Raw genomic sequence first — 16807 nt, 5'->3', positions numbered from 1 at the left:
ACACGCACACAGAATAAATAAGGTCAGGACTGCGAAGGGGTTCAGAGTCTGTGTTTAGATGTCTGTCCTCGTTTCACATCACTGTGTGTGCCGTGGAAAGTTGGAGCAACGCATCCCGGTATGTAAGAAAAGAAAAACCCAGTTCAAATTGTCCAAATCCCAGTAAAAAAATCAGTCACGCTGGCCCCAGTAATGCTGGAGTTCCGTTTTCAGGTATACAAGACCAGTTCGGACAGGTTTTACTTCATTTCCGAGTTTCGCGGCCGTTCTCTCTGTTCTCCAAGGGGGTGACACTTGCCACTGAGCCTTCCCGCTTTAGGGGCAAGCAGGAGTCGGAGGATGTCTCAGGATGGGGCTTAGCCCCGAGCAGGGGAGCTGCAGTCCTGAAGGAGGACGGGTGAAGGAGGTGAGGCCCGCTCCCTCCAGCGAGCTCGAGGGTCGGTCGAGGAACCGCTGGCTGCCGGGCAACAGCACGGGGGGTCGGTGAGTGGCCATGTGCTTCCTGAGGTAGGCTTGCCTCCGGAATTTCTTACCGCAGAGCGGGCAGTCGAACAGGTCCTCTTCCAGGCCCGGGTACTCGCAGGGCTGGGGCGAGGGGTTGCAGCTGTCGCGCGGCTGGCCCTCGGCTTTGCCCCTGCCCTTGCCGCCCCCACTGTCTTTCGCGGCCTCCGGCCCTTGGAGGGCTCCCAGGTTCCTGGGCTTGTGCCAGCGGCAGTGAGAGGCCAGGTTGGCCGGGCAGCTGAAGACCTTGTCGCACACGGAGCAGCGATATTCCACCCGGATGATGCGGGAGCACTGGTGCTGCGCCAGCGAGAGGGCATCGACGTACTCCTCCTTGCACAGCTGGCAGATGAACTCACCCAGGGGCTGGTCGCCCGCTACCTTGGGCTGCTGCTGATAGTCGCTCAGCTCTTTGGTGATCCTTAGCCCCAGGACCGGCGAAGTGGTCACCTCGTCCCGGTAGGTCTTCCTCTCTGCCCTGGGCCTCTTACCCTGGGCTTTGGCTTTGGCCGGGGTCGGCTGCCTCTTGACCGCTTGGATGGCCGCGCAGTTGGAGCCCATCCTCGCCTCCTCGTCCGACACTGAGACCCCGAAGGCGGCTCCCCCCAGCGACGAGGCCAGGGAGGAGGGGCTGGGGAAGGACTCGGCCAGTACCGGCGAGCTGGAATTGACCGGCCTGTTGGGGCTACGGGCCGGAGTGCAGGGGGAGCTGGGCATCCCATAGCCGGCAGGCCTGATGCCGGCGGAAGAGGTGGCGTGATGCAGGGGGGCCCCTCCCTGTGCCCAAGGGGAGGGCACTGCTTCTGGGACGCCCCATTCCTCTTCGGCGCAGCGTACCCTGTAGGAGACAGGGGCAGCTCTCTTGGTCCTCTTCACCAGGAACCCGCGGGGCATGATGGGCCCTGGAAACTCTCTGCTGAGTGTGTCGTGACAAATAGCAAAATAAAAGCCCAGCAGCCTGCGAGTGAGCGCCCTGCTCTGTTCCTGGATGCTGGCAGGGAGAGGGACAGGCGCGTGGGCTATGAGCAGCGATCTTCCTCACTTGGAACTGTTCAATCGCAGCACAGCTCGGGCTATTTAAAGGCTGCACAATCCCATTGTCTGGTCCATCTCAAGCAGATGGCTTGGGATGAAGAACCAATCAGACAAAGAGGGTAATCTGATCCAAGAGAGACTGACAAGTCTCCCAGGAGACGCCAGATGTACCTGTTCTGACGCGTGTTTGCTCCTCATTATGCAAATGACTATGAGGGTGCCACACGTCCGGCCTGCCCCTTTTGTCTTGATCCTATTCATAGCACACGTGCCGGGCCTTTGTCCGAGTTCAATAGAGGCAGGGAAAGAAAGATAGAGAGAGAAGGGGCCTCATCCTGGGGGAGGGGATGGGGGGGCGGTGGGGGGGTGGGCGGGGGGGTGGGGGTGCGAGATAGAGAGAGGTCTCTTAACATCTCCAAACGCGCCTGATCCAACTCTGCTGGCTCTATTGTTTGCAACAGATCAGACTTAGACCCCAGGCCGTCTGATTCACACAAAGCCAAGAACGGGAGAGAGAGGGGGAGAGAGAGAGAGAGTGACTGAAACGAAAGAGGCAGAGAGAGAGAAACAGACAGAGAGACTGACAGAGTGAGAGAGAGAGAGTGACTGAAACGAAAGAGGCAGTGAGAGAGAAGCAGAGAGAGAGACTGACAGAGTGAGAGAGAGAGAGTGACTGAAACGAAAGAGACAGAGAGAAACTGAGAGAGAGACTGACAGAGTGAGAGAGAGGGAGAGAGCGAGACTGAAATGAAAGAGGCAGAGAGAGAGAGAAACTGACAGAGTAAGAGAGAGACTGAGAGTGAGAGAGAGATTGACAGACTGAGAGAGAGACTGGCAGAGTGAGAGAGAGAGTGACTGAAACAAAAGAGACAGAGAGAGAAACAGAGAGGGAGAGTGAGACTGACGGAGTGAGAGAGAGAGACTGACAAAGTGAGAGAGACAGAGAGAGACTGACGGAGTGTGTGAGAGAGAGCAAGAGAAAGACTGACAGAGTGTGAGAGAGAGAGAGCAAGAGAGAGACTGACAGAGTGAGAGAGACAGAGAGACTGACGGAGTGTGTGAGAGAGAGAGAGAGACTGACGGAGTGAGGGAGAGAGATTGAGAGTGTGAGAGAGGGACAAACAAAGTGAGAGAGAGTGACAGAGTTAGAGAGAAAAGAGAGATGGGGATACATATAGATTGAGAGAAAGGAAAGAGGGAGAGGGAAAGAGAGAAAGAGACTGACAGAGAGAGTAAGGGAGACAGGGAGAGAGTGAGAGAGACTGATGGAGTGAGAGAGAGAGGCTGACAGAGAGAGAGAGACTGGCAGTGAGAGAGAGGGGCTGACAGAGTGAGAGAAAGAGGATAGAGAGAGACTGAGAGTGAGAGAGAGAGAAACTGACAGAGTAAAAGTGAGAGAGGACAGAAAGGGGGATGCAGAAAGAGAGAGGCAGAGACTGACATATACCGAGAGAGAGAGAGAGAGGAAAGACCTGAGACAGAAAGCACGAGGGAGAGAGAGATGGATATATCCAGAGATGAAGAGGTAGAAAATGAGTGACAGAAGAGAGACGTGCAGAAATAGAGTGTGGGAGACAGCATTTGAGGAAGAGGACAGAGAAAAAGGTAAGGAGGTAGAGAGACTGACAGAGAGTGAGAGAGACAGAGAGAGAGAGAGGGGAAAACATGGAGAAATGTCAAATATTGTTCAAATTTGACAATAAATATCAGAAAATGGTTTGGGTGGATTTTTAAAGGCAATTTAAAAATCTCTACATTAATGTACAATTAAAGTTTATAAATACATTGAAATATGTGTCAAATAATTAATAATCAGTCATTTCATTTGTTTTCCCTGTTTGACCCTTTATTTTAAGAATTGGCAAAGATCAGGAAGAGTCCCAGTGAATGGTCAAACTGCAGGTCACTAGTTACCTCACCCTGCATTCGAAGCCTCAGGAACATTGACACAGTGCCCACCTCCCTCCTAACCTTCAAGCTGAGCTCCCTTTAAGACCCTTCCCATGGCTGTTCACCTACATCTTTCTAATCCATCACCATGACTAGCCCAGTTTCCCTCATCCCATCGAAGGCTCCGAGATTGCAAGCTGTGCCAATTGGTTGAGTGAGAAGCTCTGTGGCAACACACCATCCTGACTTGGAAATATATCGGCCGTTCCTTCACTGTCGCTGGGTCAAAATCCTGGAACTCCCTCCCTAACAGCACTGTGGGTGTACCTACACCACAGGGACTGCAGCGGTTCGAGAAGGCAGCTCACCCCCACCTTCTCAAGGGCAATTAGGGATGGGCTATAAATACTGGCCTAGCCAGTGTTGCTTATCCTTTTTTCATTAGTCTTTTGTGGGGCCTGGGCATTGTTGTCAAGGCCCGCACTTGTTGCCCACTTGTCATGAAAGAATATAAACAACTTCTGAACCCAACAGTCGGCCTTGAAGCCATTTTTTCTTCTGTAACAGCGGGTGAATCTATAGGCTTCCAGAATGTTCTAGGTGGGATAAAAATGTTTGTACTGAGATTACCTCACCTCCTCAGGAAGTCCCCAAATCTTTTATAGCCAATGATTTTGAAGTGTGTTCACTGTGGTAATGTCGGAATCCCAGCAGCCACTTGTGCATCACCAGATCAGCCAAGCACCAATGTGCTCTTGTTTTCTTCCTTCCCGATGGTGGTTGAGGGATAAATAGTATCTGAAGACACCAGAGAGGGTTTCCTGCTCTTCTTGCAATAGTGGAATCTTTTGCATTCCCCTGAGAGGGCAGATGAGGCCTCAGTTTCAACATCTCATCCATAGACGGTGCCTTGGACAGTGCAGCACTCCCTCAGTGCTGGCACCAAGAGTGCCAGTCCTGCGTTATGTGCTCAAATCTCTGAAGTCGGCCCAGAAACCCCGTCCTTGTGAATTCACAGATCGAGAGAGAGAGAGAGAGAGAGAAAGAGAGAGGGAGAGAAAGAGAGAGAAAGAGAGAGTGCTCCCTCGAAGCCATCGCTGACATTTTGGGAGGGCATTAGCAAAGAAGTGTTCTGACCTGGGACTGTGTCCTAATCCACCGTTAACTACAGGCGACTCGTGTCTCAATCTGGGCGTGACAACACATCACTAACTCAGTTCTGAGAGTCCGTCCTGCTGCCATGTTTAACCATGTACCACCCGTGTGCCAATCTATACAGCAATATACAGCATTTACAAGACAAGCACCAGACAGAATATAAAGTAACAAAGAATGTTTGTAATAGTGTAAAATAAAGACTGAACTTTAATTCACAAATGAAATAAATAATTATTGAAAATGCATCATCTTAATTTATCTCTCCCTCTCCCTTTCTCAGTTAGAAGGTCATAGATTCAAGCCCCACTCCAGAAACATGAACAAATAATCCAAGCCAACACTCCTGGTGCCAGTGCTGAGCAAGTGCCGCACTGTCTGAGGGTCAGTACAGACAGAGAGCCGCACTGTCGGAGGGTCAGTACAGACAGAGAGCCGCACTGTTGGAGGGTCAGTACTGAGGGAGTGCTGTACTGTTGGAGGGTCAGTACTGAGGGAGTACTGCATTGTTGGAGGGTCAGTACTGAGGGAGCACTGCATTGTTGGAGGGTCAGTACTGAGGGAGCACTGCATTGTTGGCAGGTCAGTACTGAGGGAGCTCTGCATTGTTTGAGGGTCAGTACTGAGGGAATGCTGTACTGTTGGAGGGTCAGAACTGAGGGTTAGTACTGAGGGAGTGCCGCACTGTCGGAGGGTCAGTACTGAGGGAGTGCCGCACTGTTGGAGGATCAGTACTGAGGGAGTGCTGCACTGTCAGAGGGTTGGTACTGAGGGAGCGCCGCATTGTCGGAGCATCAGAACTGAGGGAGCACGGCACTGTTGAAGGATCAGTACTGAGGGAGTGTCGCACTGTTGAAGGATCAGTACTGAGGGAGTGTCGCACTGTTGAAGGATCAGTACTGAGGGAGTGCCGCACTGTTGGAGGATCAGTACTGAGGGAGTGCCGCACTGTTGAAGGATCGGTACTGAGGGAGCGCTGCACTGTCGGAGGGTCAGTACTGAGGGAGTGTCGCACTGTTGGAGGATCAGTACTGAGGGAGTGTCGCACTGTTGGAGGATCAGTACTGAGGGAGTGTCGCACTGTTGGAGGATCAGTACTGAGGGAGTGCTGCACTGTTGGAGGATCAGTACTGAGGGAGTGCCGCACTGTTGGAGGATCAGTACTGAGGGAGCGCTGCACTGTTGGAGGATCAGTACTGAGGGAGTGCCACACCATCAGACGTTAAGCCTATACCCCCACCTGCCTTCTCATATGCAATGGGTGATCCCACGGCCACTACAGGAAGAGGAGTAGGAGACGGGGTGGGGGGGTTGGGGGGGGAGTTCTCCCCGGTATCCTGGGGCTAATATTTATCCCTCAGCCAAAGAACAGATTATCTGGTCATTAGCTGACTGCCACGGGAGTTTGCTGGGCCTGGACTGGCTGCCTGCATTACAACCATCAGCACCGCGGCAAAAATCAAAACTGCTTCACGTGGTGGCAAAGAGCTTTGCCATGTCCTGGGGTGGTGAGATGGAACATCGAAATGCAAACCGTTCTTTCACTAAGTGCATAGCAAGATCCTACAAAGATGATTCCACCCCCCACCACCCACCCCCGCAACTCCACCAACAAAGTGTAAAATATTCTGTCAACCGGTTGGAAACAAGTCAGGGTGGAGTGGAGGGTGAAGGGAAATAAAAAGGAAAGGGCTGGCGGTAAAATGAATTCAATTTATGTGGGTTTAATTTGTCATTAAGATACAGTGGAGTCGGGGTTAGTGAGGGAAGCTCTGCAGCCCATTGAAACAGCTCAACAGCCTCGAACATGAGGGCCGGGTCGATTAGAAGTGTTGACAAGCCCCTCACTTTGCCAGGTCTTAAGGAGAGATGATTAAAAGGAGAGCTGTTTTGATGCCGCACACATACACACACACACAATGCAGAGTCTGCGTGGCACACGACCTCTTTCAGCCCGCCTGTGTGTTCTGGCCAATTTGCATCTGGCTGGAGGCTGTACGACAGTCTGCTCTGTACCCCCCACCCCACCTCCCACCCCAAACCTTCCCTCCCCCACCCCCAGGGACTGGCTCGTGTGGACAAGAGCCCAACAGACACGCATCCATTCCGAGCCCTCTGGCATTACCATAAAGCTGCACATCTTATTAACCCATGCTGCATTACAGAAAGAACAGATCAATCAGTAATGAATGTGCAACCCCGGCCAATCTCCCTCTCTCTCTGCCTCTCACTCTCTCTCTCTCTGTCTCTCCCCCTGTCTCTGTGTCTCCCTCTCTGCCTCTCCCTCTCTCTCTGTCTCTATCACTCTTTGCCTTTCCCTCTCTCTCTCTCTTGCCGCCTCTCCTCACTCTCTCTCTGTCTCTTCCTCTCCCTCTCTCTCTGTCTGTCTCTGCCCCTGTCTCTGTGTCTCCCTCTCTGCCTCTCCCTCTCTCGCTCTCTCTTTGCCTTTCCCTCTCTCTATCTCGCCGCCTCTCCTCACTCTCTGTCTCCTCCCCTCTCTCTCTCCCTCTCTCTCTCCCTCTCTCTCTGTCCCTCTCTCTTTCTGACTCTCCTTGATCTCTCTCCCCCTCTCTCTCTTTCTCTCTCCCTGCCTCTCTCACTCCCCCTTTACTCTTTTATTTTTCCACTCCTGCTTTCAGGGGGAAGGAAAATGAATTCAACTATGGTCTGTTTTAAAAAAAGGGCTTATATTTCAGAGCATCTTTCAGAACCTGAGGTTGGGTAAGGGTTAGGTTTAGGATTAGGGTTCGGGTTGGGATTAAGGGTTAGGGTTGGGTTATGGTTAGGAGTTAGGGTTGGGTTGGGGTTAGGGTTGGGTTAGGGTGAGGTTAGGAGTTAGGATTGGGTTAGGTTAGGGGCTAGCATTAGGGTTGGGTTGGGGTTAGGGTTGGGTTGGGGTTAGGTTAGGGGTTAGGGTTGTGTTAGGGTTGGGTTAGGGTTAGGTTAGGGGTTAGGGTTGGGGTAGATTAGGGGCTAGTGTTAGGGTTGGGTTAGGGTTAGGTTAGGGTTAGATTAGGGGTTAGTGTTAGGGTTAGGTTAGGGGTTAGGATTGGGTTAGGGTTGAGTTAGAGTTGGTTTAGGGTTAGGTTAGGGGTTAGAGTTGGGTTAGGTTAGGGACTAGTGCTAGGGTTGGGTTAGGGTTATGTTAGGGTTAGATTAGGGGTTAGGATTAGGGTTCGGGTTGGGATTAAGGGTTAGGGTTGGGTTATGGTTAGGAGTTAGGGTTGGGTCGGGGTTAGGGTTGGGTTAGGGTGAGGTTAGGAGTTAGGATTGGGTTAGGTTAGGGGCTAGTGTTAGGGTTGGGTTGGGGTTAGGGTTGGGTTGGGGTTAGGTTAGGGGTTAGGGTTGAGTTAGGGTTGGGTTAGGGTTAGGTTAGGGGTTAGGGTTGGGGTAGATTAGGGGCTAGTGTTAGGGTTGGGTTAGGGTTAGGTTAGGGTTAGATTAGGGGTTAGTGTTAGGGTTAGGTTAGGGGTTAGGATTGGGTTAGGGTTGAGTTAGGGTTGGTTTAGGGTTAGGTTAGGGGTTAGAGTTGGGTTAGGTTAGGGACTAGTGCTAGGGTTGGGTTAGGGTTAGGTTAGGGTTGGATTAGGCGTTAGGATTAGGGTTGGGTTAGGATCAGGGTTGGGTTAGGATTTAGGGTTGGGTTAGGGCCTAGGCTTGGGTTAGGGTTTAGGATTTGTTTAGAGTTTAGGGTTGAGTTAGGGTCTTAGGATTGGGTTAGGGGTTAAGGCTACGATTCGGGTTAGGATTGTGTTAAGAATTAGGGTTAATCCACAGCACCTATCAGAACCTGAAGTTGGCCCAAAATGCTTTACAGCTAATGAAGTACTTTTCTTGAAGTCATACTAAACCAACTGGAATGCCTGGAACTCCCTCCCTAACAGCACTGTGGGTGTACCTACACCATATGGACTGCAGTGGTTCAAGAAGGCGGCTCACCCCCATCTTCTCAAGGGGCAATTAGGGATGGGCAATAAATGCTGGGCCCAGCCAGAGACGCCCACATCCCATGAGTGAATGAATATAAAAAAATAGTGTTGACACTGTTAGAGTTCAGGAGATGTGGCAGCCAATCTGTGCACAGCAAAATCCCACCGACAGTGACCTGTTTTATTGATGTTGGTTGGGGGTTAAGTATTAGATCCAGTGTGCTGCTGGAAGCTCCCCAGTACTTTGATGGATCGTCTCCATCTATCCCCGACAGTTCAGCACTCCCTTTGTACTGGGGCTGGGAATGTGTCAGCCTGCATCATGTGCTCAGTGTCCTGACCCACAATTTTCTGACTTCGAGAGGCAAGAGAGAGTGCACTGCCCAGGCTAAAGCCACAGCTGACCCAGAGACAGGCTAGCCTGGCTCACATGAAATGCAGGCTGGCAGCAACCTATTTTCAGGTGGACACAAGAGTCTGTGCTAACATGGAACCCCTACCAGCTGCACGTCAAACCTTTTCTCCATTGGCTCCCTTCCTGTCCTGAATTTTCCATCTCGCACAGGGGGCGCAGAGCTCTGGCTGAACCCTGACACCATTCCCAAGTGGCCATTGCTGAGTCTCGATGCCGTGTGTGCCGGAAGTTCGACCACGGAAAGCATCACAGTGGGGTTCTATTCCACCGGAGATACTTGAGCGTCAGCCTGGCACCAAGCTTGTGAGATTCTGAGCCCCTGAGTGGATTGCTCACATTTGGACACTCAAAAAGGAACCAGAGTGGAAAAATCTGTCATCTACTTGATGATTGGGAGGTCAAAGATGGATTAACAACCTCCAGGACACCACTAACACTAAGCCTAACCATAACAGCCTAATTCTAACCCAAAAAACCTAAACCCTAACACTAACCCTAACCCTAAAATCTAAACCCTAACCCTAAAACTTAAACCCTAACACCAACCGTAACCCTAAAATCTAAACCCCAACCTTAATCCTAACCCAAAAACCTAAACCCTAACACTAACCCTAACCCTAAAATCTAAACCCTAACCCTAAAACCTAAACCCTAACACCAACCCTAACCCTAAAACCTAAACCCTAACCCTAAGAGCCTAACACCAATCCTAAAACTTAAACCCTAACACTAAGCCTAAGCCTAAAACCTAAACCCTAACCCCTTACCCTAACCCTAAAACCTAAACCCTAATCCTAACCCTAACACTAACCCTAAAACCTAATCCCTAACCCTAACCTTAACCCAACTCTAACACTAACCCTCAAACCTAACCCCTAACCCAACCCTAAAACCTACCCCCTAACCCTAACACGAACCCTAAAACATAACCTTAACCTAACCCTACTCCCTAACCCTAACTCCTAACCCTAACACGAACCCTAAAACATAACCTTAACCTAACCCTATTCCCTAACCCTAACTCCCTAACTCCTAACCCTAACACGAACCCTAACCCTGATGCAAACTAATTGGCCTCAGTTCCTGAACTGAGGGTTGGATAGGCTGGCCGGTGGGTGAGAAAGGAAGAGGAGAGGAGGAGAGGGGAAGGGGGAATGGGGGAAGAGAGTGGTGAGGAGGGAAGAGGTGAGAGGTGAGAGGAGAGGAGGAGAGACAAGTGGAGAGTGAGGAGAGGGGAGGGGAGGAGGTAGAGTTTGAACATCCTGGTATTGATAAAGGAAATTTCTCATCAATTCCCCCCTCCCCTTTCTACATTACTCAACCCACAAATCAATGATGTAACCACATCGCACTCACCCACGCCCCCCAACACCCTCCACTACACAGATTACCAACACAGGGTGACTTTTATGAAAGGGATTTATTGAAAGATTCATTGTTAGAGGTAAGGAGCATCAGGCATGCATCAGTGTGGACCTGGACCAGTTTCAGCCCATGCCCTTTGTGCTATGGTGTGAATCGCTATTGGGCAGGCAGAGAGAGAGACCAAGGAGAGAAGTGAGAGGCAGAGAGAGAGAGACCAAGGAGAGAAATGAGAGGCAGAGAGAGAGAGAGATGGACAGTGAGAGAAGGAGAAAGAGAGAACCAGGCAGATGAGGGGGAAGGTGGGAAAGACATGAAGAAGGCGTGAGAAAGAGACTGTAAAAGGTGTTTGCAGGGTGGGGGAGAGAGAGAGAAAAACAGAGTGAGAAAGAGGTACAGAGAGACAGTTAAAAAGAGGGGCGAGAGAGAAAAGCAGGAGGAACACAGGCTGTAAAAATGAGTGCAAAGGTGAAAGAGAGAGTGAGAAAGAGAGTGAAAGAAGGATGAATGAAAGAGAGAGAACGAGGCAGTGAAAGAGAGATACTGAAAGAGAGAGGGTGTGCGTGTTGTGGGATTGCCTGCAAGTTGCCCAGTTACATGTAGGGTCCTGTCTGTGCTCATTAACATACAGCTGCGAGCTCCCTGCATAGCTCAGGGCAAGTCTGGAGATGGGGAATGACCTGCCGAGTACAGTCAATCAGGAACCTGACTGTACATTCATCCAGCTGGGAGGAGGTCGGCGGATGGGGGTGGGGGAGGCATTCAACATGCCTCTCACACTGACCTGCATGGGCAACGGCTGAAAATTAAAAGGGGCAGGGGGTGGAGGGTTGGGGGCGTGGGGGCGGGGGGTCGCAGAGGTGGGGTTGGGGAGCGGAGATCTTTACAACCTGCAACTGATGGCAGTTACACTTAACCCCCTCTGAGGAAGTTGAGTGACAGAGACAGGAACCATGCCAAGCAGCGACTGACCCACTCAGTAAAGGGCCGGGAATATTCAACAAAGGATCAGCACACACATAGAGTCACGTACCTCAGCGAGGCCGTGCAGTTGGAGGGATTCTAACTTGAGCTGCCATTAGCCCCCTCCTGGTGCGTCCAGCAGATTGAGGGGTGCGATCTAACCAAGGCAGTTCACCAGGGGCTCGATACGGAGAATTTCGTCCAGTAGTGGGTTCCAGGGCAGGAGGAAAATTCATCTTAAAATCAGAGCTTAGGCAATTCAGGGTGAAATCAGCACTTTTCTCACTCAAATGGTGAAGGAGATTTGGTATTTGCTCTCTCCCCTCAAGAGACTGTGGATGCTGGGGGAACATAGGAAGGTAGGAGCAAGAGTAGACCATTCAGCCCATCGAGGGGGCCAATTGAAAGACTGAGAGTGGTAGGCTTCTCTGGTTCGGTGAAAGCTGTCAGCGCATTAGGACACAAAGACAAGAAACTGGCAATGATGTACAGATCAGCTGCGATTCAGATGTCCAGCAGAACAGGATCGAAGGGCTGAATGGCCTCCTCCTGTTTCTAATGCAGCTAAAGCTGGCCTGGGGTAAGGTTCAGTTACCCTTTGATTCAATACCGGAGTGGGCGGGAATCAGCTGCCAACCAGGGTTTCCGCTTCCAATCACTGCTCCGTCGGATAATGCATAGACCTGCGGGTCACAAGGTGCTGGAGCTGGATTGTGATGCTTACCTTGGTCGAATAGCCCACACACTCCAATTGAGAGTGCGGCCAGAACACTCGAGAATGATACCCTGGTGAGAGTCAAGAGGAGACAACTGAGGGGGTGGCAGCTTATTTGAACCAGGTTCACACAACAAACCAAAGGAAATCCACACTCTACCAGTCAAGTTATAATATTTAATCAAACCTTTCTTGCCTGCCTGGCCCCTGAGGCCTTTGGCTCCTCTGATAGAAACAATTCTAACTAAACTGTTTATATTTATTCTTTCATGGGCCGTGGGTGTCACAGGCAAGGCCAACATTTTTATTGCCCATCCCTAATTGCCCCTTGAGAAGGTGGGGGTGAGCTGCCTTCTTGAGCCGCTGCAGTCCATGTGGTGTAGGTACACCCACAGTGCTGTTAGGGAGGGAGTTCAAGGATTTTGACCCAGTGACAGTGAAGGAACGGCTGATATATTTCCAAGTCAGGATGGTGAGTGACTTGGAGGGGAACTTGCAGGTGGTGGTGTTCTCATGTGTCTGCTGTCTTTGTTCTTCAAGGTGGTAGAGGTCACGGGTTTGGAAGGTGCAGTCTAAGGAGCCTTGCTGAGCTGCCGCAGTGCATCCTGTAGATGGTACACACACTGCTGCCACTGTGCGTCAGCGGTGGAGCGAGTGAATGTTGAAGGTGGAGGATGGGGTGCCATTCAAATGGGCTGCTTTGTTCTGGATGGTGTTGAGCTCCTTGAGTGTTGCTGGAGTTGCACTCATCCAGGCAGCATAGAACCAGTTACACAGGTGGTTAAAGAAATTCTGTTCCATTTAGAGTACTGTGTACAGTTTTGGTCTCCTTATTTAAGTAGCAATAGAATTACATTAGAAGCAGTTCAGAGAAGGTTTACTCGACTGATAACTGGAATGGTGCAGGGTGGGGTGGGAAGGGATTATCTTATGAGGAAACGTTGGACAGGATGGGCCTGTGTCCTTTGGAGTTTAGAAGAATGACAGATGATCTTATTGAAACATATAAGTGCCTGAGGGGACTTGACAGGGTGGATGCTGAAAGGATGTTTGCCCTTGCGGGAGAGACTAGAACTAGGAGACACAGTTTAAAAATAAGGGCTCTCCCATTTAATACGGAGAGAGGAGACATTTTTTTCTCTCAGAGGGTCATGAGTCTTTGGAACTCTCTTCCCCGGAGAACAGTGGAGGCAGGGTCAATGAATATTTTTAAGGCAGATGTAGATAAATTCTTGACTAACAAGGGAGTCAAAGGTTATCGGGGGTAAGGAGGGGATATGGAATTGAGGCTACAATCAGATCATCGATCATCTTATTGAATGGCGGAGCAGGCTAGAGGGGCCGAATGGCCTACTCCTGCTCCTAATTCATCTGTTCATTTTCTCCAAACGTGAAAGGTGTTGCTGCTTTATAATGTCAATCTCACTCCAATCAACCAGGGAGGACATTAAACAAATAATCCTACAACTAAAGATGAAAACCTTTGTGGGTTTTATTCTGGAAATAGATAATGCAAATATATCACCATAACTCAGGGTGGAAGTACAATTGATACGTTGACTAGTGGCTGACCCCAAAGCAAATATTCAGTTTGACATATTATTATGTTTCATTTTAATATATAAAGATGCAAAGGATCTCACACCGCAGCTGATGTGGAAAAAGGTGGAATACAGACCGGGAATGAGAGTGAAACTGCTCTTGTTGCTGGTGAATTTAGAAGCTGAAGCTCATATTTGGATAGGTTCCCAGTGCCTCTAACAACTGAACTGGCCTTTGGGAAGAGAGACTTTGTGTCTGCTGCTGTTTCCCCTCCTGCCCGTTAGGGGCCGCACTAAGTCTCCTCAGGCCCTCCTCTCCCTCTGGTCCTCCAAGAGTCACCTCTTGCCCACCCGCGGCCTGGCTGCCCGCTCATTGTCGATTGTCCGACCGAGGGCGGCCGCCATATTTGTGTGACGTCACCACCACCGCCTCTCGTTTATTTTAAAACGAAAGGCGAAGGAAGAAGCTACTCTTCAGATTCGAGAGGGAATTTAAAATCTGACCCGACGATGAGATGTATAATAATTTTTTTTTAAAAAGCAGCTCCGGGTCAAGCGGGGGATAGAGAGGAGGATTCTCCCAGAGTGCAGCGCGGCCCGTGTCATTGATAGAGGCCGTTCCTGGCCGTGGGGGGTTGTGGGAAGAGACGCTGCCATTGCTCCATCACCAACAGAGTCAATTTACACTTCAAAATTTCCCTGTTTAATCTCCTGTTAGCTATCATTACCGCAGTAGAGCCATCGCTAGCATCTCAAGTCTAAAAAAAAATTCCCACCCATGGTCTTGCCCTTTCTTAGCTGCCTCACTGCTTATTTCAGTTGCAAGCACCGTGACTCTGAGGCTTGAGTTTGTAATTGACTTGGTTGGCTGCTCATTTGGATGCCAGGGCAGACACCAAGTTTGGGGTTTGGTGTCTCTTGCTGGGGCACAGTCTTGACAGGTGCTTCTACCACCTCACCCGTGTGAGCCCATGACAAGCTGTAGCTGCTATTCAACCAAGGGTGCATCAAGATCCCTACACAGTCAGATACATTGACATCTTCCAACAACAAGTGGGAGACTCACTGGAAACCTATCAGTAACAGGAACCCTGGAAGTCCTACCCCTCCCTAACACAGGGTCCTGAATCAAGTTGGAGTCACAATGGCTGTCCTGACAGCACGCAACTAAATCAGCAAAGATTTTTACACTCTGGATGGTTTATATAGAGAATAATGGATACCTGCAAATGAGTTACAGGCTAAAATCCAATCCAAGGATTTGGTGTGAGGAGACGGGATATTTTATATATAGAATAAGAGATACTCAGGAGTGTGTTACAGACTGGGATTTAATCAAGGGCTCCGGTGGGATGTTTATATATATTAAATAATGGATTCCTGTGAATGAATTACAGGCTGGGATCTAATAGAGAGGTTTATATATAGAATAACAGATACCCGGGAGTGAGTTACAGACTGGAATCTAATAGTAGGGTTTGGGTGATTTATATATAGAGTAACAGATACCTGGGAGTGAGTTACAGACTGGAATCTAATAGAAGGGTTCGGGTGATTTATATATAGAATAACAGATACCCGGGAGTGAGTTACAGACTGGAATCTAATCGAGGGGTTCAGGTGGTTTATATATAGAATAACAGATACCCGGGAGTGAGTTAGAGACTGGAATCTAATCGAGGGGTTCAGGGTGGTTTATATATAGAATAACAGATACCTGGGTGTGAGTTACAGACCGGAATCTAATCGAGGGGCTCAGATGGTCCAAACCCATACTATAATGCAGGACTCAGGCAGTGCTGCATTATCAGAGGTGCCTTCTCTTGGAATGAGATATGACTGTCCTACAACTCAAAGGATCTGATGCCCAACACAGGAAGAAAAGCTGGAGCATTTTCCCTGGGTCAATATTTATCCCTCAACCCACATCACGAAAACAGATTATCCATCTGCTCATTATCACATTACTGTAGATGGGAGCTTGCTATGCGCAAACTGGCTGTCGCAATTCCGACAGTGACTTCACTTCAAGAATACTTCATCATCTCTGAAGTGCTTTCGGACATGCTGAGGTTGTGAAAGGTGTTACAGAAACACAACTCTGTCTGACCTTAATCTCATTCCTGTCTTTAAACCAGGAGAAACGATCGCCATTGGATTTTTTCTGAGGTTGGCTGCAAGTGCCACCTACTGGGAAAAACAAGGCATTGCACTTGGCAGGAACTGCAATTTACCTACACATTATCCAGCACACTTAATGTCAAAACGCCGCTTATTGTGTTCACAGCAAGATCCCAGGAAAAGAAAAACACAATGGGTTTGTTGTTTGCTGATGGGTAAATGTGAGCCCAGGACACCAGGGAGAACAACCATCGCCCTCTTCAAAACGATGCTGCGGTGTCTTATATTCACCTGAGAGGGAAGGCAGTGATTCTCAACCGAAAAGCAACATTCTGACAGTGCAGCACTCCCTCAGCACTGACCCTCTGACAGTGGGGCACTCCCTCAGTATTGACCCTCTGACAGTGCGGCACTCCCTCAGTACTGACCCTCCGACAGTGCAGCGCTCCCTCAGTACTGACCCTCAGACAGCGGGGCACTCCCTCAGTACTAACCCTCTGACAGTGCAGCACTCCCTCAGTACTGACCCTCTGACAGTGCGGCACTCCCTCAGTACTGACCCTCAAACAGTGCGGCGCTCCCTCAGTATTCACCCTCAAACAGTGCGGCCTTCCCTCAGTACTGACTCTCTGACAGTGCAGCCCACCCTCAGTACTGACCCTCTGACAATGCAGCACTCCCTTAGTACTGACCCCCCGACAGTGCAGCCCACCCTCAGTACTGACCCTCTGACAGTGCAGCACTCCCTCAGTACTGACCCTCTGATAGTGCAGCCCACCCTCAGTACTGACCCTCTGACAGTGCAGCACTCCCTCAGTACTGACCCTCCGACAGTGTGGCACTCCCTCAGTACTGACCCTCAAACAGTGCGGCACTCCCTCAGTACTGACTCTCTGACAGCGCAGCCCACCCTCAGTACTGACCCTCCGACAGTGTGGAATTCCCTCAGTACTAACCCTCCGACAGTGCGGAATTCCCTCAGTACTGACCCTCTGACAGTGTAGCACTCCCTCAGTACTCACCCTCTGACAGTGTGGCATTCCTTCAGTACTGATCCTCTGACAGTGTGACACTCCCTCAGTACTGACCCTCTGACAGTGCGGCACTCCCTCAGTACTGACCCTCCGACAGTGCGGTGCTCCCTCAGTACTGGCACTGCGAGTATCAACCTGCATTCTGG

The 16807-nt window shown here is 50.2% G+C and overlaps 1 protein-coding gene across 1 annotated transcript; it reads right to left on the bottom strand.

The window, feature by feature from the left end:
* Positions 1-315: 315 nt before the first annotated feature.
* On the bottom strand, positions 316-1395 carry LOC121272960 (insulinoma-associated protein 1b-like). Its single transcript, XM_041179860.1, has one exon. The coding sequence runs from the start codon at positions 1393-1395 to the stop codon at positions 316-318; it is 1080 nt and encodes a 359-aa protein (XP_041035794.1).
* Between the last annotated feature and the right edge of the window lie 15412 nt (positions 1396-16807).

This window comes from Carcharodon carcharias, chromosome 37 (assembly GCF_017639515.1).
Source record: "Carcharodon carcharias isolate sCarCar2 chromosome 37, sCarCar2.pri, whole genome shotgun sequence".
Lineage (NCBI taxonomy): Eukaryota > Metazoa > Chordata > Chondrichthyes > Lamniformes > Lamnidae > Carcharodon > Carcharodon carcharias.
This window is presented reverse-complemented; position numbering and strand designations above follow the sequence as displayed.